This window comes from Ceratotherium simum, chromosome 34 (assembly GCF_057802395.1).
Source record: "Ceratotherium simum simum isolate JZ-2026a chromosome 34, ASM5780239v1, whole genome shotgun sequence".
In the NCBI taxonomy this organism is placed as follows: Eukaryota; Metazoa; Chordata; class Mammalia; order Perissodactyla; family Rhinocerotidae; genus Ceratotherium; species Ceratotherium simum.
This window is the reverse complement of record NC_141933.1, coordinates 2,009,878-2,035,747: the sequence shown is the minus strand read 5'-3', so window position 1 is coordinate 2,035,747 and position 25,870 is coordinate 2,009,878. Positions and strand designations below refer to the sequence as shown.

General features: G+C 51.9%; 1 protein-coding gene across 3 annotated transcripts in view; it reads left to right on the top strand.

The window, feature by feature from the left end:
* The window catches only part of KCNQ1 (potassium voltage-gated channel subfamily Q member 1), a 356,534-nt gene that overhangs the window by 261,077 nt on the left and 69,587 nt on the right, over positions 1-25,870 (top strand). For 2 of the 3 annotated variants that reach the window (XM_087422475.1, XM_004441115.3), the window contains 4 exons: positions 9,722-9,797; positions 15,818-15,912; positions 16,863-16,909; positions 17,748-17,809. In XM_087422475.1, the coding sequence (XP_087278601.1) occupies positions 9,722-9,797; positions 15,818-15,912; positions 16,863-16,909; positions 17,748-17,809 (280 nt within the window). The remainder of the gene's footprint in view (positions 1-9,721; positions 9,798-15,817; positions 15,913-16,862; positions 16,910-17,747; positions 17,810-25,870) is intronic. The other variant, XM_087422474.1, reaches the window with a different exon arrangement.

Here is a 25,870-nt window from a genome sequence, read left to right as displayed (position 1 = left end):
GAGGAGACACGGCCCACTGACCTGGTGCCCTTGTTCTCTGGTCCCACATGCCCAGTCTGCCGCCTTCCCTCCATCTGCCGGCTGGGGAGCCTGGCTCCCTGCAGCCCTCTGGCCTGAACTTAGATGCTTTGGGTGGGCCTGAGCATGGCCCCTGCACTCTGTAGGGGTTGGAAGACATTAGAGGTGGAAGAGAAGGAGGGACGAAGGCCCCGCATGCGTCTCAGCCAGCCCCAGTCTTCACATAGGCCCTGAACTATTCCAGGAAAATGGCCCGTCCTTCTCCAGTGCCTCCAGGAAGGTTCATCAACCTCATCTGTGAGTCTCCCCAGCCTCCCTGTCGGAATGAGGCCTTCTAGTGCCCTGTATTGCCCTAGATATGAGAACTGGAGCCATCTGCGGGCCTGGCTGACAGCTAGGGGCTAGCTGGGCCTGGCAGCCGTGACTTCAGAGCCCCATAGCCCTCACCTGGGTATCCTCTCCTGCCTGTGGGCATGAGAACTGCCTGGACATTACTGGGGCTCCTTTCCCAGCTGGAGCCCGTGGTGGCACAAAGAGTCCTTCCTTAGTGACATGTGCCTTGGTCATCTCCAGGCATCCACCCCCCAGGCACTTACAGGACAGCCCAGGAGTCCAGGTGGCCAGGGTGGGGTTCTGCGTGTCTGGCAGGGTCCAGGAATGAGTGAGCACTGGGCAGAGGGCCACTGCTGGGCTCAGAGTGTGGGCAGACGGCCTTCGTTGAGTGCCCGGGCATGCAGGTCGGAGCAGAGGTGTGCACAGGTGTGTGGGGTAAGCACTGTGCACAGACAGCTCAGGTGTCACCAGGCCTGTGCTGCACGCAGAGGGCACCAGGCGCCCACGCGAGTGGATGTGCTGAGGCGTGCTGAGGAGCAGATGTGGGGAAACAGGCCTGAATCCCTTCAGCAGATGGGCCCCCACCATCCAGTGGCTTAGTGGGTCTTGTTCTTTCATACATTCCGTGTTCAAAAGTGGCCAACTCCGAGCTAAAGAGAAACCACCTTTCTCTGAGAATTTTAAAAGCTGCTCATCTTGAAAGCCTTTAAGAAAAAAACCAACTGTGGTATGATTTATTTATTGTAAAGTGCACAAATTTTAAATAAACAGATCAGCTTATTTTTACATATGTATATACTACATAAAAACAGCCAGATCAAGACATAGAACATTTCCATCACACCAGAAGTTTCCTCCCACCCTTCCCCGGGGAAGCCTGTCACCCCCCCAGAGGGAACCACTTCTCTGATTTCTGTTGCCATGGATCAGTTTTGCCTGTTCTTGAGCCTGCGTGGACTCATACATATGTGCACCTTTGTTGCTGGCTTCTTGCAGTCAACAGAACAATTTTGAGATTCATCCGTATCGTTGCACGGATCGTTAGTTTGTTCTTTCCCGTTGCTGTATAGTATTCTGTTGTGTGGATTTCAACAGCATGTTCTTTTACATTGCTGTATGATGTTCCATTGTAGGAATACACCATTCTCTGCTTATCCCTGCCCCTGTAGTTAGATGTGTGTCACTTTGAGTTTTGTTTCTTTTGAATAAAACTGCTATAGACACTCTGATAGATGTCTTTTGGTGGACACGTGTGTGAATTTCTCCAGCGTATGTATCTGGAAGTAGAAATGCTAGGTCATGATGTGAGCGCATGGCTACTGCCAAACAGCTTTCCAGAGTGGTTGAACCGACCTCCATTCCCACCAGTAGGGCAGGGGAGTCTGTCGCTCCACACTGTTGCCAACACTTAATGTTGTCAGTCTTTTTAATTTGGGCCATTTTGGTAAGTGTGTACAGGTCCCTCCTTTTGGTTTTAATCTGCATTTCTCTAGTGAGTAATGGTGTTGAGTACCATTTTCATGTGCTTATTTGGACATCCTTGTGAAGCGCCTGTTCATATCTTTTGTCTGGTTTTTAAAATCATTCATCCTTTCCTTATAGACATAGGAGTTCTTGATATATTCCAGATACAAATCCTTTACCAGAAAATATCCTTTCCCAGACTGTAGAGTGTCTATTCATTCTCTTAATGATGTCTTTTGTTGTATAGAAGTTCTTAATTTTAAGGAAGTCCAATTTGTCAAATATTTTCCTCTTATAGTTAGTACTGTTTGTGTTCTGTTAAATCTTGGCCTCTCCCAAGGTCATGAAGATATTCTGCTGTTCTCTTCTCCAGGTTTGATCATCTCTGCCTTCGTATTTGAGTTCTGAGATAACTTGAATTAATTTTGTGACTGATGTGTAGCAGGGATGATGGTTCATATTTTTTCATATGGATATCCAAATTGTTCCAGTACTGTTTATTGAAAAGAATGGCCTTCCCCCGCTTGATTGAAACAGCACCTTGGTGATAAACCAAGTGACCACATATGTGTTTTTATGCTTCCGGACGCTCTGTTCTGTCCCACTGATCTATCCGTCTATCTAATCTGATACTGCTGTGTTAACAGTGTTTCTGTATTAACTGTATCTGTACTGTCTTAACAATGTAACCTACTACTACACTTCTCTAATACACTGTATCCATCACTGCAGCTTTGCAATGCCTCTTGAACTCTGGTAGTGTAAGTCCTCCAACTTTTTGGTTCTTGAATATTGTCTTGTCTTTTCTTGGCCCTTTGCTTGTTCATAAATATTTTGAATCAGCTTGAAATTTTCCAAAAACAAAAATAAAACAGTAAAAGCACTCAGATACTGATTGGAATCACATTTAATCCAGACCTCAAAATTAGCGTCTTACAAATGCTGAGTCTTCCAATTCATGAACATCAATTAATTTAGGGCTCCTTTCATGTCTCTCACTAATGTTTAATACTTTTCTGTGTGAAGGTCTTGCTCATCTTCAGTAAGTTAATTTTGAGGTGTTTTGTGGTTTTTGATGCTGTTGTAATTGGTATCTTTTTGTATCATTTTCTAGTTGTTACTAGCATATAGAAATACAAGTGATTTTTGTATATCACCTTTAAAACCAGCATTCTTGCTAAAGGCATTTAGCAATAGAATAGTTTATCTGGAGGTTCTTAAGGATTTTTTTGTGTGTGTGAGGAAGATCATTCCTGAGCTAACATCTGATGCCAATCCTCCCCTTTTTTGCTGAGGAAGATTGGCCCTGGGCTAATATCCGTGCCCATCTTCCTCTACTTTTTATATGGGATGCTGCCACAGCGTGGCTTGACGAGCGGTGCATCGGTGCACGCCCGGGATCCGACCTGCAAACCCCAGGCCGTGCGTGCTTAACCGCTGCACCACTGGGCTGGCCCCCTTGTAAGGATGTTTTTTACATCTATGATTATGTCATTTGCAAATAATGACAGTTTTGCCTCTTCCTGTCCAATCCCTTTAACTTTTACTTCCTTTTTCTTACCGCAATGCACAGGCTGAGACTTTGGGGACAGTGTCAAATAGAGATGGTGACGGCGGACATCCTTGTCTGGCTCCCTGTCTAAGGAGGAAGGTGTATAATATTTCAAGTATGACGTTTGCTTGGAGTTTGGTTTCTGTTATTTTTATGTTTGTTTCCTGCATAATGGAGTTTCCTTCTATTCCTAGGTCTCTAAGAGTTGTGTTTTTAATTATGAATGGGTCTTGAGTTTTATCAAATGTTTTTCTGCATCTTTTGAGTTGATTATATGTTTTTTCTTTCTTTTTCTGTTGATGTGGTGAATTATGTTGATTGATTTTCAGATGTTAAACTAACCTTGCATAACTGGATTACACTACACTCGATCATATGTCTTTATATATGGCTTTGGGTTCAGTTTGTTGGTATTGTGGGTAGGATGTTTGCATCTATGTTCCTAAGAGAGATTGGCCTGTGAATTTTCTTTCTTGAAATAGGTTATGAAGGTTATGTTGACTCATAAAAAATCCTTTAAAAAGATTTGTATAAAGTCTATATTATTTCTTCCTTAAATGTTTAGAAGAATCTACTGGGGAAGTCATCTAGAGTTAAAGGGTTTTTGTGGGAAGAGTGTTAAAATTCCAAATTTAATTTATTTAATTAATTTTGGACAACTTGGATTTTTTTGTCTTCTTGTATCTGCTTTTATATATTATGTTTTTTTAAAGAATTGATCTATTTTATCTAAACTATCAAAATTACTTTTGTACATAGTATCCTCTGACTAGAATATTTAATGTCTCTACGTCTATAATGATGTTCAATTTCTAATTCCTGACATTGGTAATTTGTGTCCCTCCCCTCTAGTCAAGCTTGCTAAATGTTTACTTTTTTTTTTTTTTTTGGTGAGGAAGATTCACCCTGAGCCGACATCTGCTGCCAATCTTCCTCTTTTTGTATGTGAGCTGCTGCCACAGCATGGCCACTGACAGAGGAGTGGTATAGGTCCGCGCCCCGGAACTGGGCCCAGGCCGCCAAAGCAGAGCCCGCTGAACTTAACCACTAGGCCGCTGGGGCTGGCCCGAAAAAGTTTATCAATTTTGTTAGTCTCTTCAGAGAATCAAATTTTGGCTTTGTTGGTTTTCCTTAATGTAATGTTCAGTTTTTATTTCACTGAGTTGTACTTTTGTCATCTCTTTCCATCTACTATATTCGGGTTTAATCTGCTATTGCTTTAACTTGTTGAGACAGATTTTAGCCTCTCCTCTTCTCTAATATATACATTTAAGATCACAAATTTTGCTCTAAGTACTTGTTTCGTGGTACCTCAAGCACTTACTTAGCTGTAAGTTTTGATATGTGACATTTTTATTATTCAATTAAAATATTTTCCAATTCTTATTATATTTCTTCTTTGACTCTTGAGCTATTTAGATTAATTTCCAAAACATTTAGGGGTTTTCTAGTTATCTTTTTCTTATTGATTTCTTGCTTAATTTCACTGTGGTCAGAGAACATACGTGTATGATTTAATTTCTTTGAAATTTGTTGGAACTTGCTTTTAAAGCCCTGCCTATGGTCTTTTCTGGTAAATGTACCATGTGCACTTGGAAAGCTTATTCAGAGTTATTGATAGCAGTGTTCTATAAATGTTGATTAGGTCAAGTTGCAACTCATATTATTCAAATTTGTCTCTCTACTGATTTTTGACAGCTTTTCTATCGGTTACCCACAGAGGTATATTCAAATCTCCCACCATGATTGTGGATTTTCTCTTTTACCTTTTAGTTCTGCCAGTTTTTGCTTTTTATGTTTTAAGATTATATTTGTAGGTGCATACAGATTTGGAATTGATATCTTCCTACTAAATTTTGACCAGTTTTTAAATTATGAAATATCTTTCTTTATCTCTAGTAATACTTAAAGTCTACTCTGTCTGCTATTAGTTTACCTGTACTAGCTTTCTTTGGCTACATCATGATATATCCCTTAGTTACTGTCAACCTTTCTATATTGTTATATATATATATATTTGTGTGTGTGTGTGTGAGGAAGATCGGCCCTGAGCTAACATCTGCCAATCCTCCTCTTTTTGCTGAGGAAGACTGGCCCTGGGCTAAGATCCATGCCCATCTTCCTCCACTTTTTATGGGATGCCGCCACAGCATGGCTTGACAAGTGGTGCATCAACGTGCACCCAGGATCCGAACCGGCGAACGCCAGGCTGCCGCAGTGGAGTGCGTGCACTTAACTGCTTGCGCCACTGGGCCAGCCCCCCTATATTGTTATATTTTAAAGTAGATTTATAAGCAGCATCAAGCTGTTTTTTTAATCCTGTCTGACAATCTTGGTCTTTTAATTGGAATATTTAGTCCCTTTGCAGTGCATGCCATCTCCTTTCTTGCTTCTCTTGGATTAATCAAATATTGTTACTAATTAAATTTTATCCTGTGTTAGCATGTTATTTCTATTCTTTTATTATTCTGTCAGTGGTTGCCTAGCAATTACAGCACACGTCCTTAACTCCGTGTAGTCCACCTCAGATTAGCACCCTCACCGTTTCCCTGACAACACACGGTGCTTATAACTGTGCAACTCCATTGATGCCCTCCACCTTTTATGCTATTTTTATCATACGTTTTAGCTACAGGTATACCTAAAACCTCATGAAACATCATCAGTATCATTTCAGTCAATACTAGTTTCAACCTTTTCAAATATCTGTTCTTTTCTGGGTTCTTAATTCCTTCCTGTATCTCCCTGGGTCCTCCTAGGATCATTTCTCTCTGCCCCTGAGTTGTTCTTTCAAAGCAGATCTCCTGGCAGAGAATTCTCTTGGTTTTGGTTTCACTCTTTTTTTTTTTTTTTTTGCTGAGGAAGATTAGCCCTGAGCTAACATCTGTGCCAATCCTCCTCCACTTTATATGTGGGTCACTGCCACAGCATGGCTGATGAGTGGTGTAGGTCCACACCTGGGTTCTGAAGCTGTGAACCTGGGCAGCCAAAGTGGAGTGCACCGAACCCAACCACTACCCCATGGGTCCAGCCCCTCCTTTTTTTAAATTATGGTAAAATATACATAACATAACATGTACCACCTTAATCATTTTTAAGTATGTAGTTCAGTGGCATTAGGTACATTCACATTGTTGGGCAACCGTCACCTCCCTCCATCTCCAGACCTTTTTCATCTTCTCAAACTGAGACTCTGTCCCCATTAAACAATAGTGAGTCCCCATCCCCTGCCCCCAGCCCCTGGCACCCACCCTTCTACTCTCTGTCTCTCTGAATTTGATGACTCTGGTGCTTCATGTGAGTGGAATCATGCAGTATTTGTCCTTTTGTGTCTGGCTTATTTCACTTTCACCTCCATTTTTAAGGATGTATTTGATGAGTATAGAATGCTAAGTTGTTAGTAATTTTCCTTGAGATGATGTCATCTGGCTTTCATCCTTTCTGTTGATAAGCCAGCCATCAGGTTAATGTGACATCATCCCCTCCCTCCTTCACTGCTTCTGTGACATTCTCTGTGCCTTTGGTCTTCATCAGTGTTCTTCTGATGGGTCTGGTGTACCTTGTATCTCTCCAACATGGGTCCAAACAGCTGCTTGAGTCTGTGACCTGATGTCTTCCATCATTTTTGGAAAATTCTCAGCCTCTGAGTGTTGTTTTTAATCTCTATTTTGTTCTCTATTTTGTCTCCTCTCATTCTGAGATTTCACATGTATTAGAACTTTAACCATCTCGCGTCTTACATTTTTTTCTTTATGTTTAATTGTACTTTCTCTCCATACTCCAACTGGCTCTTTTTTCCCAGTTCACAAGTATTCTTTTCTTCTATGTCTCCTCTGCTATCAAATTCACCTATTGCATTCTTAATTTCCGTTATTGTCCTTTCTGTTCTAGAATTTCCATTTTATTATTTTTAACAGATTTTATTTCTCTAGTGAAATTCTCCATCTTTTCATCTGTTTCCTTGAACCTATTTAATATGGTTATGTTAAAGTCTTCACCTAAAAACTCAAAAGCAAACCACAATCATCTATCTGCTCAGGAATCTGTGGGTCAGCATTTGGGGCTGCTCCTCTGGGTGATCTCACTTGGGTTCATCCAAGTGGCAGCTTCATGGTGACTGGGTGGTCTCAGCCAGCTTCACATGTCTGGAGTTGTCTGGAGCTATCAGCCCCGGTGCCTCAGCTCTCCTCCATATGACTGTTCTAGCAGCCCGGCTCAGCCCGTGTCTACACGGCAGCAGCATTCTAAGAGGGTGAGAGTTGAAGCTACAAGGAAACTTGAAGCCACAGCTCGGAACATGCAGTCCACTTCCACCATGGTGGCAATAGACTCTACCTTTTGATGGGGGAATTGCAAAGGATTTGTACCCATCTGTATCCACCACAGTCTGCCCACCTGCTATTAATTTTCACATTCCCCTCAATGCAAAATTCACTCACCTCTCCAAGACACCTCAAAGTCTCATCCAATTAGAGACAGCATCATGCTCAAAGTTCAATATCTTATGATCTGCCTCTTTTTCCAGCCACTGTTCAATGCCTGGTCCCAAGCCCAGCACCATGTGTTTTAGGATTTTGATCTGACAGTACCCCACTGTTGACTCCTAATTTCTCTGTCTGTAATCTATTGCTGCATAGCAAACCACACCTAAATTTAGTGGCTCCACACCACAACTCATTTCCTTGCTCAGAATTCTGTGGGTCAGCAATTAGGTCTCAGCTCAGCAGGAAGGCTGTTGTGCTGGCTTTGTGTGGGGCAACTTGTGCAGCCACACTCACCTGGTGGCTGATCAGGGCTGGATGGTGGAAGATGGCCTCACTCACGTCTGCTGCCTGGTGCCGGCTGTTGGCTAGAATGCCTCCATTCTCCTCCATGTGGCCTCTCCAGCCGGCCAGCTCTGGCTGGTTCATGTGGCCACATTCCAAGAGCATATGAGTGACACACAATGTGACTTCCCCAGTATTCTTTTTGTCACAGGAAGTGTCAAGGTCAGCCCAAATTCAAGTAGTGGGAAAACAAACTATCTCTTGGTGGAGGAGCTATAAGCACTTAAGGCATTGAATCTACCACATCTGTAGGTCTGTTTCTATGGTCTATCTTTCCTCTTGGTTTTCAGTCTTTTGACTACATAAAAAAAAAAGTAGAGTCTCGACGATATTGTCTCCCTACTCTGGCATACAAAAGGTGCAGAGCAGAGCACCTTGCTCCAGGTGGGGGTTGAGATAATTTGAGGCCACAGAGGTCTCAACTGAAAGCTTGGGGTGTTTACTGGGGCCCCACCTCCTTGGTAGATTCTGAACCCCAATTGTCCTCTCCCCAGTGAGTCTGTGGAGTCCTCTGCTTAGATTCTAGCCCTCCTAGGGGCTACTTTTTGCTCACTCAGAATCTCACCCCGTGCCTGTACAGCTTAATGCACAAATGCTTCAAGGGAAAATTGCCTGAAGAAGAGCTCACTTCTCTCTGGTCCCCTGTTCACCAGGATGTTGTCCCCTCAAGTCCTCAATGGACATACAAATGTTCAAGGAGGGAGATCAGCTGCATGTGTGGGCTCCCCCGGTTTGCTCTCTTCTGAGCCCTTGGCCTTCAAATCTTCGTTGCTCCCCAAAGCCAGCACACAGCTGGGTGGGGGTGCTTCCTCTGGTTGTTATGGGTGCTCTTGGCAGAAAGTTTAGTCCGATGCGAGCTTTGTAGCCAAAAGCAAAAACCATGGTGTTTCCATCTGGATGTATTTCCTTCCAGTCTTATTTCTATGCACATATATTTCATCGATTGTGTTTCCTTTGTTGATGATGTTTCTAGAAGGATCTATGTCACTAGAAGGAACTTTAGAGGGGAGACAATGCAGTCCCCTTAACAGAGTGGCTCAGTCGTAACTGTCTCTAGCTAACTTGTCCTGCAGACCCTACATTTTCCAAGTGTGTGTCTGTGCATGGGGCCACAGAACATTCCAGCTGAAAGGGGCCTTAGGGGTCATCTGTTTGTATCCCCTCCCTATTATACTGAGGAGGACGCTGAAGGCTCAGGGATAGATAGAAGCTTCTGTGACTCTACCATGAGTTAGGGGAATAGCTATTGCAAACCCAGGACCCAGACTTCCATCCCACTTCTGAGTGACAAGCGAAATAAAGGCCCCTCTGGGAACACCCCGCCCATTAAAAGCCTTCTGCCCTGGCCTCTCCTCCTCCCTCTACCAGGACATGGCCTTGAAGGTCTCTGTCCCATGGGGTTGAAACTTTTCCTTGTTTCTGGAAGGGCCCAGCCCACGTGCAGCAGGGGGCACCTGGGGAGGCACCAGGCACAGGATGGCTGTCGCAGGGTGCCCACTCACGGCCTCCCCTCCGTTCTCCACTGCAGGTTGCGGGAGCACCATCGGGCCACCATCAAGGTCATCCGGCGCATGCAGTACTTTGTGGCCAAGAAGAAATTCCAGGTGAGTCCTGCGCTGAGCCCTCCTGCCCTTGGCCTGCTCCAGAAGCCCCTCTCCCGCCCGGGTGGAGGCGCGAGGTCTCCATCCCCTGCCACACAGGCAGGGCCATTGAAGATCTGACCCGTCACCTGGCAGACTCCCTGCAATGATTCCGTTATCCATCCCCCGGAGAGCAGGCCCCTACAGGGACCCTTCCCTGATGGGTCCTGGCCCTGAGGCCCAGCCCAGAGCCAAGGACACATCCAGCCTTCCTCTTCCTCTGCACCCCTCCCCTGATCAACAGCAGGTGATGTGGCAGTGACTCAGAGAGAGTGCAGAGCCTGCCCTGCGTCACTTGGGCGGGAAGTGGGGTCCCTCAGACCACAGAGCCCTGTCTCACGTGGCCTCAGTGCTCTTGTCACCCCTACCCCGACATCGTGTGAGTCAGGGGAACAGAGGGGAAACCTGGCCCTCCTCCGTGCCTGGGGGTGGCCCGCCTTGACAGGGAGAGGTAGGGGTACCTTGGCTAAGTGGACCTGGAGCCCATGGCTGCCATACCCGTCGGCACTGTTCCAGGGCTGGGTCTCCTACAGCAGCTGCTTGGAGCCCCCAAAGCCCAAGGCCCCAGAGAAGGCCAGTTGGTGGCAGGCTTGGCCCCCTTCCCTCTGCTGTGGGGACAGTCTGAGGGGGCGCTCCTGGAGTTGCCTTCGCTCTGAGAACACGTAGACTTAGGAAAGAGGAATTCTCTGGTGGGTGGTCATTCTTTCCAGAAGGCTTGGCCAGGTTCCCTTTAAAAAGTGAGCACCTGATGGAGTCAGGGCTGGGGGTCCCCGGGAGCTAGCAGCAGTGTCTAGATCCCCTAGGGCTCGTTTTACCACATGGGTGGGTTGGGGGCGACTTGTTCACACCCCTCAGAGTGGGGAATCAGTGCCCCTGCATCGTTCTCCAGGCCACACCTTCCATGCCAGGCTGCAGGATTGACCCGGGCTCATGTACACCCCCTTCAGCAGAGCCCCCACCCAGCCGTCCACGGGGCCAGACCCCCACCCCCAGCAGCCCTGGGCCAGTTCTTCCCCTGTCAGTAATGGGAACAAGAGCCTGAGGGGTCGGCACAGGACCACGTCCACACGTGTCTCACATGGGCCTCGCCCACGGCTGCCCTTGGGCAGCAGTCACCCTGACCCTGACCACCGCTGGTCCAGGCCCAGGAGCAGCCCCTGGGCGGCGGGGCGCCTCCCCAGCCGCCTGCCTCTCCTGCTACCAAGAGCAGCGTAGGGCCCCCTTGGCCGGGATGGCTTGCAGACACAGCCCCTCGGTGGCATTCTGCTGCCTGTCCGTCTGTCTGCCCGCACCCCGGGGGCAGGCCTTTCACCACCGACCTGGGGCAAATTATGCTAAGGCTCCCACCAGGGCCTGGGCCTTCCCATTGCCAAAACAAAAGAGCCTCGGTCAACGCCGTCCTCGGCCGGCACCGGGAGGTCTGCCCGGCACGTCCTGGGTGAGATGTGATGGCCCCAGATGGAGGGCGTCTGGATTCTCTGGCCTCTCCTTCCCAGAGGGCCCCGGTGGCGCTGGCGGTGCCCCGCAGAGGGGCAGTGGGTAGGGCGGGGAGCTGATGGGGCACTGGAGAGGAGGGACTGGAGTCAGGCAGGGAGAGGGCTGCAGGAATCCCTCTCAGAGGTCAGGTCTGGGCAGGACGGTCCCCCAAGGGCCGGGATGTGTGACCTTAACTGAGAGCAGCCTGGTGGTGACAGCTAAAGCCACATATGTCAACCTGCTGGAGCAGAGGAAGCAGTGGGGGCTCCTCCAGGACGGGGACAGTCCCCAGCCTGAGGAGCTGGGCCACAGAGGCTCCAGAGCAGGTCCCCTCAGGGCAGAGCTCGTAACCACTGCTTGAGTAGGGGTGGGGGGGGCCGTGCCAGGGTGGATGCCAGGCTTGCCTGGAGCTGCTTCCAAGGTCTGGGGGTCCCCAGCAGAGCAGGCGGAAACTTAGGGCTCCTGGCAGGCCTGGCTCAGGGGTGACACGCGCAGCTTCCAGCTCAGGACCACAGATTGTCCTTGGCAGGCGGGCGCCCACAGCGGCTGGAGCCGGCCTGAGCTCTGGTGAGCACCCGTCAGTGGAGTGCAGGCAAGAAAACAGGCTGCTGGCATCGGTGGGGGCCCTGCACTCCCTTCCAGGCTGAGGGTCCCCATTTCTGCCTCAGGACACAGGCCAGGGTCCTGCAAGTGTCCCTCAAGTCTGGAAAGCAGCCTGGACAACCCCCACCTCTCCTGCTCTCTGCCCTCTCCTGTGCACAGGACCCCCGGGGGCCCTTGAATAAACTGGATGGGGCCCTTCTGGAGGACAGAGGCTCTCGAGCAAAGCCAGGGTCTGATGCTGCCTCCCGCTTCACAGCTGGCCCTCATTGCTGGCGGCACATAGAGGGGTGGGGAGCAGGAGGCCTCCTAGGAGGAGGCACCCACCAAGTAGGGGCAGTGGAGGGAGCCCCTGGAGTGAGGAGCAATGTGGGGCTCCAGGGGCGGCCCCCACCCTGGGCCCAGCTGTCGTGGATGCCTTTGCTTCCCCCGCAGCGGCCTGTCTGTCTGTCTGCCTGCACCCCCACCCCCGTCTGGCCTCAGGGGCTGCGGACGTGGCGGGTGGCCCCCCTGCCGGCCCCGCGGGCCGATAAGTGCCCGGCTGGCCGCCCCTGTGTCTAGCCAGAGGAGCCAGAGCCTCTCAGCCCTTCAAGTTTGCCTTGAACTCCCATGTCCACCGTCCGTCAGTCTGGACAGCCCAGCATTATCTCGGCTCATCTCAGGCTCCTGCTGCTGCCGCCAGAGGAAATTAGCTCTAGAGAGAAAGCCAGGATGATCTCTCCAGCCAGCCCCAGGCGGCCACTCGACAGAGGCCCCCAGGAGCGCTGACCAGACCCCGGGGGAGCCATCAGCTCCAAGACAAGTCTCAGAGGCTTGGGACCCCGCTGGGCCACAGCGCCTGGGTGTCACCCCACCCCCACTCTTGCAGACGTGCACACACTCAGGCACACACACACTATCACCCTCACATGCCTACCCACAGTTGTGGCTCACACTCTCACACCTTCCCACGGTCACATTTGTATACGTTTGTGCATGCAGAGGATCCTAACACACTTAGGTGGACACAGTGGCCCATGACCTCCCAGGCTGTCTGGGAGACCAGCACAAGGACCCCACTCCACCCTAGGCCAGACCTCTGAACCCAGCCAGTTCTCCAGCCTGCCCCAGGCCTCACCAGCCTGCCTGGAGGTGCTACCTGCCTCACAAAGCCCTTTGGTCCACGGGAGGCTGACTGCCTCGACTTAGGGCTGCCTTTAGTGTGTGCTGAGGAACAGCTCAGACTCTGGCTCAGCCACAGCCACCAGCACAACCAGTTCTGGCTCTCCTGGCATGAGGCGGCTCAGAACTCCCTGACCTTCCTCACTCACCATCTTATTTTATCCTCACTCCCTCCCCGTCAGCCAGAGTGAGGCAGGGCTCAACATCCCCATGTTACAGAAGGGAGGAATAGGGCTCAGCATTCCCATCTTACAGAAGGGAGGAGCAGGGCTCAGTATCCTCATCTTACAGAAGAGGACAAGGTTCAGCATCCTCATTTTACAGAAGGGGGGAACAGGGCTCAGCATCCCCATATTACAGAAGGGAGGGACAAGGCTCAGCTTCCTCATTTTACAGAAGGGAGGAGCAGGGCTCAGCATCCCTGTCTTACAGAAGGGAAGGAAAAGGCTCAGCATCTCTATCTTACAAAAGGGAGGGACAAGGCTCAGCATCCCCATCTTACAGAAGGGAGGAGCAGGGATCAGCATCCCCATCTTATAGAAGGGAGGGACAAGGCTCAGCATCCCCATCTTATAGAAGGGAGGGACAAGGCTCAGCATCCCCATCTTATAGAAGGGAAGGGCAGGGCTCAGCATCCCCATCTTACAGAAGGGAAGAACAGGGCTCAACATCCTCATCTTGCAGAAGGGAGGGACAAGGCTCAACATCTCTATCTTACAGAAGGGAGGAGCAGGGCTCAGCATCCCCATCTTACAGAAGGGAGGAACAGGGCTCAGCATCCCCATCTTACAGAAGGGAGGAGCAGAGCTCAGCATCCTCATCTTACAGAAGGGAGGGACAAGGCTCAGCATCCTCATCTTACAGAAGGGAGGGACAAGGCTCAGCATCTCTATCTTACAGAAGAGGGGAGCAGGGCTTAGCATCCCTATCTTACAGAAGGGAGGGACAAGGCTCAGCATCCCCATCTTACAAAAGGGAACAGCAGGGTTCAGTATGCCCCATTTTACAGAAGTAAAAACTAAGACCTGGAGATATTATCACTGGCCTGAACCTAAGTGCCGATTTTGTGACCGCCATTAAGCTGAGTGTGTGGGGAGCCAGAGGGTCTGCCTAGACTCCCACTCCATGATACCATGACAGTCTAGGAATGTAGGCCACAAGGTGACATAGGTGGTCCTGGTGCCCAGCATGGCCCCCAGAAGCAGCAAGTTCTTCTGTTGGGGGCACAGTTGTGGTATGGGGAAGGCAGGCTACTTCCCAGCCCCTCCAAATCAAGATCCTGTATTTAGGGCCCAGAGAGGGGCTATGTGTTACCCATGAGGGCCCTGCCTGGTGGATCTTGTGGAGGGCAGGAACCCCCCAGACTTCTGGGGCCTAGCCCCTGGTAGGGAGGAGGTCTCTGCCCTGCCTTGGGATTCCTGGGGCCCGGGGCCATGTTGGGGAGTTACAAGAACTTTGCCAAGCTGCCAGTGTTGATGGCAGAGACCTGAGGCAGGACCCTGCCCTCGGGGGCATACAGTCTTTCTGGGGAGGCAAAGATGGCCGTGCCTTCAGACTAAGGTAGCCCCAGTCTCTGGGGTGGCACCCCAAGGAGAAGTAGGCCTCAGGTGGGCAGGAAGGACATATCCCCTGGGACCCCAGGGCTGAGACCCGGCCCTGACCCTCAATGGGTATCTGCCCCTTGTCCCACCTCGTCCTCTGACCTGGGCTGGCCCTACCTCCCCCCGACCCCCGGGCTGTCTGGCATGTGTCTCAGGCCCTTTGCACTCCCCAGCAAGAGGCAGTAACCCCCGCTCATCACTCATGTGGGCTCTTCAGTGCTGGTGAGGACGCTCCTGGGCCCCACCGGCCCTGTCTCTCTGAGGTCCCTACAAGAGTGGTGGTCTGTCTTCCCATGTGACTCCAGCCTGCTCGTGTGGGCGAGGAGCTTCCCGGGCCATCCAACCCCCACTCTGCCGACCTGCTGCCACCTGGGCAAGACCCTTGGCCTGCAGCTCCTGGGCACAAGGCCATAAATGCGGCTTGGGGTTTTGTGACGTCATGAGAAGCCTTGTTCTCTCTGTTGTGGTTTCTGGTGATTTCGCTTGAGCCCCGGATGCATTTAAGGGCTCAGAGCTGGCGCCAGGCCTGGGTGCCCGGGGTCGCCTACCCTGCCCGCCTGGCCCCAGGCCTGCTGCGGGAGCATCCCTCTTTCCCGGTAGCCCCAGCAGGAGGCCTGTCACCTGGGGCCACCTCGGCCCAGTACTGGGGACTGCCTGGGAAGTGTGCCTGGTGGGCCACCTTCCCACCCTGAGAACAGTGGGTGTGCATGCCAGTGAGCGTGTCAAGGGTCAGCTTGGGACCCAGGCAGGCCGTGGCTGCACAGAGCTGCGCCTTCCCGGCTGCCTCCCGGCGGCCGTGCTGCCCCTCCGGGCCCCTCAGCTGGGCCAACTCTTCCAAGGCTGTTTGAAAACAGGAACTGGTAGCCTGGACAGGGGGAGTGGCAAGAAGCTGAGGCCCAGAGAAGCTGAGCCACCAGCCCAGGGTCACCCAAACCTGGTGGCCAAGCATGGAGTCGCCAAGCATGGAGTGGCCAAGCCAGTGGGGTGAGCCCAGCTACTTCGTGTGTCCTGGGCCAGGCCTGCCCCATCGTGCCACTCGAGCGAGCTCCCCAAAAGACCCCCCAAGGCAGGCGCTGTCGCTGTCTGCGTTTCACTCAGAGCCAGCGGGCACAGGGAGGGGACTGACGCATGTCTCTCTGGCTGCAGCAAGCGCGGAAGCCCTACGACGTGCGGGACGTCATCGAGCAGTACTCCCAGGGCCACCTCAACCTCATGGTGCGCATCAAAGAGCTGCAGAGAAGGTGGGCCCGGGCAGGGGCCACCGGGGAGGGGCCGCAACCGCTGGCCATCTGAGAGGACAAGGAGGTCAGGTGGGGGGTGGCGGGCAGGTGGGAAGGACAACGTCGCCTCCCCTGCCCCCCAACTCCATATTGTCCCGCCTCTGAGAGCTGCGGGTCACTTCGCAGCCCTACCCACCCACCCGCCTCCTGCTGCACCAGCTCCGTGCAAGGGCCAGGCCCTGCCCCAGGAGACACCCACCACCAGGGGAGACCCTGCCTGGCACAAGGCCCCTCCCCACCATCAGCCTACCCCTGGGGTCTCCACCACTGGAGCTGAGGATCCTAACCATTGGGAGCCAACATGTCCTGGCTTCTGGCTTGAAGCCTGGGAAGCTTGTCCCCATGTAAGCAGCGTGGTTCTTGGGAGTCTGTGCAGGCCCAGACCAGCTGTACCTCTTCGGTGGGCTAGCCTGGGAACCTAGTTCCGGGTGTCACAGAGTGTGGCAGGGGAATGTGCCCATCCTGACCACGGCTGGGGGCTCAGGCTGCCCCCCCGTCACTGACCCACCAATGAGACGTGAAGTACACCCTGCTCAGCAACCTGGCCTCGCCCTGGAAGGGCCCACCCACAGGCCTGCTTCTCTGAGCGTGACCAAGGCGCCTGGCCTGGGGCATTCATGAAGTGGCCACAGGACACTGGGCGATCCTGGGCCCTCCGCCCTGCCCCGGGAGGAATTCTAAGGAGCAGCCCAACCACTGGCCCTCGTCTCTCAGCCCCCTGCCCAGCCCCCTCAGAAGCACGGGCCTGGGAGGCACCTGGCAGGTGTGTGGGTGGCAGTGGTGGGTGACCCCCAGAGGGGGTGGGCAGCTTGTCTTGCTGGGCGCATCAGCCCATCTGCCCGCCAACAGGCTGGGTGTCCATGTGGTGCCTGGGCCGAGCATAAGCTGGTCTCTGTCTCCCTCCCTCCCAGGCTGGACCAGTCCATCGGAAAGCCCTCCCTCTTCATCTCCGGCTCAGGTGGGTTTCCACGTCAAGGCATCCTGGGCATGGTGGCCCGTGTTGGACCTTTTTCCCGCCCTCCACCCACACCTGCCTCTCCCCACCATCAGAACAGCTGTTGGGGCCTCCAAAGTACCTGACATGCAGCAAAAGCCAGAGAGAAGGGGCAGGTAGACCCCACCCTAAGCAAGGTGGCTTAGAACATGTTTTACAAACGAATTTCAGCTTGTACAAGGACCCATGTGGATCCCTTTAAATGGCAGACTCTTCCGGGCCATTGAAGACCTGGGTATGGAGACATGACCGGATCCTGTGCAGGGAGGGACGGGGAGTGGCATTGGGGATGAGTCGCCAGCCCAGAGCTCGAGGGGCCATTGGTGGCAGCACAACAGGTGCATTCTCCAGCTCTGAGTCCTCATGTCCTCTGGACCAGGGCTGTGGGCGCACCAGGGGAGGACGGGGCCAGGCAGCTTCCTTGGGGTTGCCCTAGCCCAAGTTTAAGTGGGCACTGCAGCTCATGTGGGGGCCGGGATGGGGGGGCAGCTGGGGTAGCAGGCACTCCCGGGCCTGAGCGAGGCCACTGCCTCCCCGGAGGGCAGGATGTAGGATTTGTACCTCAGGCAGCCCCCCTGGGCAGGACGTGTCCCTGTCCTCCCCTGACGGGCTCTCCGAGGTTACGGAGCTAGGAAGGCTGGAGCCCTGCCAGTGCCCTGCCCACCCCACCATCTCCTGAAGTTCTCGCCACAGATGCACTTCTAAAAGATGTCCTCAGAGGTTCAGGCCTTCCAACCCTGCCCTGCCCTGCCCCTCCCCCCTGCCCACACGTGCATCCCTGATTTCTGTGCTTTGCCCCCAGAAAAGAGCAAGGACCGTGGCAGTAACAGCATCGGTGCCCGCCTGAATCGCGTGGAAGACAAGGTAGGCACCAGGGTCCCAGCCCATGTCGGCTGGGGGACAGTGTGGCATTGCTCCTGGTGGGCGTAGTCTTTGGGGCCAGTACAGCACCACCCACAGTGGCGTTTCATTCTCCTGGCTCTGTCCCACCATGTACTGGGAATTGGATGGTAACCTAGGCCACTGTGGGTCTCCCTCCTTCCCTCCGTCCTTCCCTCCTTCCTTCCCGCTCTCTTTCCTCCCTTCCTTCCCCAGTGCAGTGTTGCCCACATGATGCCAGGGTCTCCCTGAGACAGGGCTTGTGTCCGCTCTTCCCCACCCAGCTGAGTGTTGGTCCCATGGGAGGAGGACGGCCTGAGTCGAGGCCAGGCTGGTTTCTCGACCTCTGACAATTGGCGTATTTACTAGCAAGTGGCACCAAGTGCCCGCAGGCCCCTCCCTGGAGTAGCTGAGAACCTCCCAGAGCATGCCATGGTGGGCAGTGCCGTCCACAGTGCATGTGGCTCCTCGGCCCCCAGCCCATGTGCGCTTGGGGACTTCAGAGGCGCTGACAGTGGCACAGGGGTGTGTCAAGTAGCCAGGAGGGGCTGTGGCCTCCAGGACCCTCCGCTGTAGGGTCCTGACCACGCTGGGGGTGTGGAGTGTCTGCCAAGGCCCTGCTGGGCATCCACGTGGAATTCGGGGCCTGTGGTTCCTCTGCTGCCGTGATGCCCATGCTCCCTCTGCTGCGGGGCGCCGGTCCCTCAGCCCGTGCAGCCTTGGCCTCTGGGATGCCCCTGCTCCCCGCCAGGCTCTGTGCCCATTGCCCAGCCTCTCAGCGCGGGAACCTCTTCCCAGGGCATCCGGGGAGCCAGGGGAGGTTCTGGGGAGTGAGAGGGCCTTTCTCAGGCCCATGGCTGGCGCTGCCCTTTGAAGTCTCTGTGGTTTGGAGCTGGCTGTTATCTTGCCGCACAGCTCCTCCATCTACATGGACTTTATCTGAAAGTAGCTGGGAGGCTAAAAATAGAGAATTTCGGTCAGGCAGGGAGGGCGTCTGCTGCTCGGTTGCCCCGGCAACGCCTGGCTCTGGCCCACTTCCTTCTTGGCTGCAGCTGGGTAGACCGGGCAGGGGCACGGCTCCCCATTCCTGCCCAGCCACACCTGGGCCCTGGGGCCTGCAGCATCACCCCCTCCCTCCTCTACAGTCTGCTGCTAGCCTGGGCTGAAGGGGTCCAGGAAACTAGTAAGTGAGCTCAGGCAGGGGGAGGGAGGGTCGCTGTCCAGGTGCCCACTGGGGCCCTCACTTCAGGCCTGACCTGCTGGGACAGTGTGACACCAATACCCTGACCGTGCCGGAGGGCCTGGCCCACCTCGGCCAGCAAAGGCCTGAGCAGGGCTGATGCCTCGCCTTTTCTCAGGTAGATGGCCCCGCAGGACATGTCCCTGCCTGGCAGGATGGGAACTGAGACCAGCAGAGGTCAGCGCACCAGGCCGGTTAGGATCAGAGGCTCGGGGGCCCTGGACTCTGCCGCTTTGGTGAACAAGATGTGTCCTTGGCTTTTGCTCTTTCTCGCCTGTGAGACCAGGGACTCAGGGCTGGCACACCCTTCAAGACGCGGCAGTACGGCAGGCCAGGGACCCTGCGTGGGGGCTTCCCGGCCTCAAAGGAAACAGAGGTAGAGCCAGGGAATGGAAACAGGCACCCATGCTGACATCCTCGCCCAGCCCTGGAACATCCTTGGCAAAGGCTGCTTTTGCTGACCGGCCCCCACCACTGGCAGGAATTGTGGCAGCCCCTGGGCCCGTGAGCATGCCTGCCCCAGCAGCCCTGGGAGCCACTGCGCTGTCCCATCGTCCAGATGCGCTCTCCGCCCCTCACTTCCCCGTCCAGGCCCCGTTCTATCCCCCACCCCGCTGTACCAGGCCTTCCTTATGCTTCTCAGGACAGCCCACCCCTTTAAGCCCAGACTGGAACCCAGTGTCCTCTGGGGTGACAATGGGTAGAAGACAGGGCTCCCTGGAGCAGTGCCCCCTCCCCAGGCTGGGCCAGCAGCCGCCCGGCAGCCTGCGGGGGTCCGAGAACCAGGAGGCAGTCGGCCGAGGTCAGTGTGGTGGGCTGAGGTGGGGCCAGCGCTGGCCTTGGGGTGCACAATTACGTGCCCACGTTTCTTCAGATCTGAACAACAAAGGAAGCGGGTTCCGGAGTCCCTGATCCCTGGGGGCAAGGTTTGGGAACAAAGCCCCTGATGGCCTCGGCCATCAGGCTCTGCACCCACGAGAGGGGCCATTTCTGGGTTGCGAGGATTCTAGGGGCTTCCGCCCGCACAGAACTTAGCGAGGCTGATTCTGTGCTGTCTTCACCCCGCTGTCCTGCAGGGGAGCCGGTTCAGTCTGAGAGCTGGAGTCCCCCACGTAGGGTCTCCGAGATAGCGAGCAGGCCCATGCTCCACGCTGAATCGCAGCGCCCCGCTGTCTGTCAAGGCATCGGTGGAGATGTGCTGGACCCAAACAGAGGCTGCCGTGGGGCGGCATCCGGCTCAGTCAGTGGCAGCCTGCCCAGCCCCTCCCCAGCCACTAACCGATGCCCCCCTGGGGGACAGACCCTGGGAAAGGGCCTCGCTGGGCACAGTGGCACGTCCTGGGCCCCACCTTATCGCTGCAGCCATCAGGACCATAAACAACCCCAGAGCAATCCTGCTGACTGCGGGAAGTTGGGGGCAGGAAATCGAGCAGCCGCCCAGCCCTTGGAGGCCGGGCAGGCCCACGCAGTGGCAGAGCCACTGCCCGCCAACCCCAGCCAGAGCCCCTGGGCCTTCCCAACCCCGCCAGGCTGGCCTCAGGCCGGAAGGGAGCCTGGCCCTGGCAGTGGGAGTCGAGGCTCTGGCCCCCAGCTGCTTCCTCATCTCAGCTCAGGCCCTCAGCTGTGACAGGGGTCCCATCCTAGGCCAGCTCGCCCCGCGCAAGAGGAGGGGCTGGGAGAGGAGCCTTTGGGATGAGCGCTGACTGGCCCCCTCTCTCAGGAGCAGATCACTCTGAGGGTCAGGGGCCTGGGGTGTCCACTTGCAGGGAGTTCCCAGGGAAGACCAGCTCAGCTTGTTCAGGGGGGTCTCGTTTCCCTGCAGGGAGCCACCCTCTCCTTATGTCCAGGCTGGGGGTCGCGTTGCGGAGAAGGACCCCAGGCACTTCCTTCTCCCTGGAGTCCGGTGGCCTTGTCGCAACTCTGGCTTGGCAGCAGCGCGCCCTTACTCCAACTGAGAGCCCCCTACCTGCCCTTCAGGATGCCTCCCCATCCCTGGGGAACCTCGTACCCCTGTCCGCGGCCTGGCCTGGCTGTGCAGGCCCTCCTCGCTCCAGGGGTGCAGAGAGCAGAAACAGCATTCCCACCCTGCAGCCTGTGCCCCGCCGGCCTCACCCGCAGACACCTGGAACGGCCCCACATCTGGGACCCGCTCCCCACTGGCCTCCCTTTGGTTGTGAAAGGGGAGGTGTGAACTGCTCTTTGCTTCCGTGCAAAGACCACCAGAGCTGCCACATGATCTTTCATGTTGTCTTTACTCTGGAAAGGACTTTTGTTTGCCCAAATAAATTCTTTTGCAGGTGGGGAAACAGGCCCAGAGAGGTTGAGTGGTTGCCTAAGGTCACACAGCTAGTTAGGTGAAGAGCTGGTCCCCGCGGAGACCCCAAGGAGGCGGGGGAGACGAGGTGGAGAGAGACGGAGGAAACCAGGAAGGATTTCAAAAACATAAGGGGTCTGTTCAAAAGGGACACCAGCGTGAACACGGAGGGCCGGGCAGGAGGGCAAGCAGTGAGGGCCGGGGGCTGTTGTGGTTGGGGAGCAGGGCTGATTCTGACAGTGGAGGGGCCTCGTCAGGCCCTGGGACAGGAGTCCTGTGGACACCGGCCCCTGCCCAGCCCCCAGCCCCCCGCGCGGGTTTCTCCTGCCCACTGGAGTCGGGGCTGCTGGGAAGGCAGGCATCCCAGTGGCTCTCCGGGCCCCGATGGGGGGGAGGCTCTCCAGCCCCCCTCCCCCATGTGTATTCTTAGCTCAGTGCCCAGGACCTGCTCAGTGTTTACGCTGAGCCCTGTTTATTTTGCAAACTCAGCTCATACTGCTTTTGCTGATATGAGGCACACAGTGAGCTGGGAGAGTTGCTTTCTTCTCTGTTTTGGCCGGAAATATTCATGGCTCCGAGCCGGACCCAGAGAAGTCCTGGGTTTCCAGGCCCCAGTTCAGAGGGTGTGGGTGGGAAGCGGCCCTTACCACCTGACACTCCTTCCACTGCCTCTTGTCCCAGAACCCTGCCAGGCACACCTTTCTCCTGGATAGCAACGCCCCCCAGCCCAGGACACCCCCCCACACACCTCCCCTTTGCTGAGCACACACCTTGGACCAGGAAGGCCCAGTTACCCAGGACTTGGCATCTGCCCCAGACCCTGCTCTTGGTGCTCTGTCCCTCATCCCAGAGGGAATCTTCCATCCACCCAGGCCTACAGGTGGGGCCCTGGGGTCTTGTCATCCTGGAAAACTCCCTGCCCCCCAACCCCAGAGCCACCTGGATGCAGCTCATCCTTGCTCTCAGCCCCTCTCCCTCCGTGCTGAGTTCAGCGCTCAGGCCTTCATCGTCTTGCACTTAGCTTATTTTTCCAGCCACCTATGTGGTCTCCAGCCTCCCCATCACCCCCAATCCTTCACATTGTATATTATTTCCTAAACACTGCTGAAATCCCCTTGCTATTGTTTTGTTTAGAATTTTTGTGTTGGTGTTCACGTGTGAGATACGTACGTAACACGATTTTCCTTTCTTATACTGTCCTCATCAGGTTTTGGTATCAAATTTATGTGAGCCTCACAGAATGAATTGAGAAGTGTTCCCTCTGTTTCTATATTCTGGAATCTTTTGTATCAGATTAGGATTCTTTTTTTCCCTTGAATGTTTAGTGGCCCTGAAAGATGTCTAGGCTTGGTGTTTTCTTTGTGGGAAGATGTTTAATTCCGATTCAGTGACTTTCCTGGTTATGAGACTGTGCGGGTTTTCTATTTCTTCTTGTGTCAGTTTTGATAAGTTACATGTTCTAAGAATTTGTACATTCCATCTTAGTTTTCAAATCTATCAGCATTTATGATATTTAACGTCTGTATCATCAGCCAATATTGTTTATTTGTGCCTTTCCTTTTTTTCCATTAGTCAAGCTTGCCAGCTATTTGCCAATTTTATTAACATTTTCAAGAAATTTTTGACTTGGTTGATCCTCTCTATGGTACGTTTGGTTTTGTTTCATTCACTTCTCTTCATTTTTTTCCTTTTATTTACTTGGATTTAATATATTGTTCTTTCTTTAACTCCTTAGGTTGGATAGTTGTTAATTTTCAGACTTGCTCAATTTCTAAGGTGTGCCTTTAAGGCTATATGTTTTTTCTCTAAATACCACTCAAACTGCATCTGCCAAGTTTCGATATATAGCATTTAATTTCAATGTTCATTCACTTATATATTTTTCTAGTCTCCATTATGACCTCTTGTTTATCTCAGGAGCTATATAGCAATATGATTTTTATGGTTGTGAGAGCTTTTGAATGTTGTCGCTCTGTTGTCAGAGAAAGCAATTGCGTGCTATCAATCCTTTGAAACATTTTGAAATACGTTTTATGGCATAATTTGTGGTCAATTTTTATAAATTTACCTTCTGTACTTGAATACTGTGTGCATTCTGATGCTGTTGGTGCAGTTTTGTCTTTATGTCCCTTAGAACAAGCTTGTTAATTGTTTTGTTTAGATCTATATCCTCATTGGAATATTTTTATCTACTTGATCTATCATTACTGAGAAATGTGTTGAAATTCCAACTGTTGTGGAGTATTTGTCTAGTTTTCCTTATATTTCTGTCAATTTTTACATTATATATTTTTAGATCTTATGATTAGGTACAAATCATATTCAGATTTTTATATATTCACTGCTGGATTTCAGTATTTTATAAATTACATAGCACCTTCTTTATCTCAAGTAGTGCTTTTCCCCTTAAAGTCTATTATCATTGCTATGCAAACTTAATTTTGCTTGTACATCTTTTGTTTTTTCCATGGTGAGGAAGATTGGCCCTGAGCTAACATACACACCCATCTTCCTCCATTTTATACGTGGGATGCTGCCATAGCATGGCTTGATGAGCGGTGCGTAGGTCCACGCCCGGGATCCAGACTCGCAAACCCCAGGCCACCGAAGCAGAGCGCACAAACTTAACCACTATGCCACCGGGCCAGCCCATGTACATCTTTTTTTTCAAAGCTTTATTTATATGCCATAAAATTCACACAATATAGGCCGGCCCCATGGCTTAGCGGTTAAGTGCGTGCGCTCTGTTGCTGGCGGCCCAGGTTCGGATCCCAGGCGCGCACCTACGCCACCGCTTGTCAGGCCATGCTGAGGCAGCGTCCCACATACAGCAACTAGAAGGATGTGCAGCTATGACATACAACTATCTACTGGGGCTTTGGGGGGAAACATAAATAAATAAAGTTTAAAAAAAAAATTCACACAATATAAATGTATTTTAGTAAAATTCTAGTTTTACTAAATTCTAGACAAATTTTAGTAAACTTCTAGTTTGAAGTGCAACCATCATCCAAACTAAGTTTTAGAACATTCTCAACACCCCTCAAATTCCCTCAGTCCCATTTGCAATCATTGCCAGCTCCTACCCCCAGCCAGTCAGTCACTGATCTGCTTTCTGTCTCCGTATCCTTAAATTTCTCTAAGGCTAGACATTTGCCTTTTCTGGACGTTTCATGTAAATGGAATCAAACAATATGTGGTGTTTTGTGTTTAGCTTTTTTCACACAGTGTAATGTTCTTGAGGCTCATCTACGCTCCACCCTGCGTTTCTTTCCTTTCTCATGGTGAATAGTTCTCTGTTGTGTGGATAGACCACATTGTGTTTATCCATTTCCCAGTTGACGGACACTTGGATTGTTTCCAGTTTTGGCTATTATGGGTAATGCTGCTGTGAACTTTTATCTACAAGTCTTTGTGTGGACATATGTTTTCATTTCTCTTGGTTAGGTTCCTCAGAGTGGAATTGGTGGGTCATATGGTGAGTTTCTGTTTAACTTTCTGAAAAACGTCTAAGTTGTTTTACAAAGGGTCTGTACCATTTTGATTTCCCACCAGTAATGCACAAAGGTCCCACTTTCTCCATATCCTTGCAAATAAATGGTATGGTTGGTCTTTTTTGTTTTAGCCCTTCGAGTGAGTGTGTAATGGTATCTCATTGTGGGTTTGATTTGCATTTCCCTAATCACTAATGATGTTGAGCGACTTTTCATGTGCTTATTAGCCATTCATAGTCTTCTTTGGTGAAATGTTTATTCAACTCTCTTGCCCATTTTCCAGTTAAGTAGTTTGTTCTGTTATTGAGTTGTCAGAATTGTTTATATGTTCTGGATACAAGTCCTTTATCAGATATATGACTTGCAAATATTTTCTCCCATTCTGTGGCTCTCTTTTCATTTTCTTAATCATGTCTTTCAAAACACAAAAGTTTTAAATTTCAATAAAGTCCAATTTATCTTTTCTTGTATGGCTTGTGCTTTTGATGTTGTATCTAAGACCTCTTTGCCTACTCCAAGGTCATGAACATTTTCTTCTATTTTTTCTTCTAGAAGTTTTATAGATTTCACTCTTATATTTAGGTCTGTGATTTATTTTGAGTTCATTTTGGGGTGTGGTTTGAAGTAAAATCTAAGTTAAGTTTTGTTTTGGTTTGGTTTTGCTTATGGATAGCCAATTGCCTCTGCACCATTTATTGAAAAGACTATTTTTCCCCCACTGAATTGTCATGGCACTTTTGTCAAAAATCAGTTGAGCATAAATAAATGGGTTTGTTTCTGGATTCTCATTGCTGTTCTGTTGTTCCTTAAAACCATGTTACGCTGTCTTGATTATTGTACCTTTATAGTAAGTTTTGAAATCAGGTAGTGTAAATCTTCCAATTTTGTTCTTCTTTTTCAAATTATTTTGCCCATTCTAAGTCCTAAGTCCTTTTGTATGAATTTTAGAATCAGCTTGTCAATTTCTACCAAAAAAAAAAAAAAAAAGAGCCTGGTGG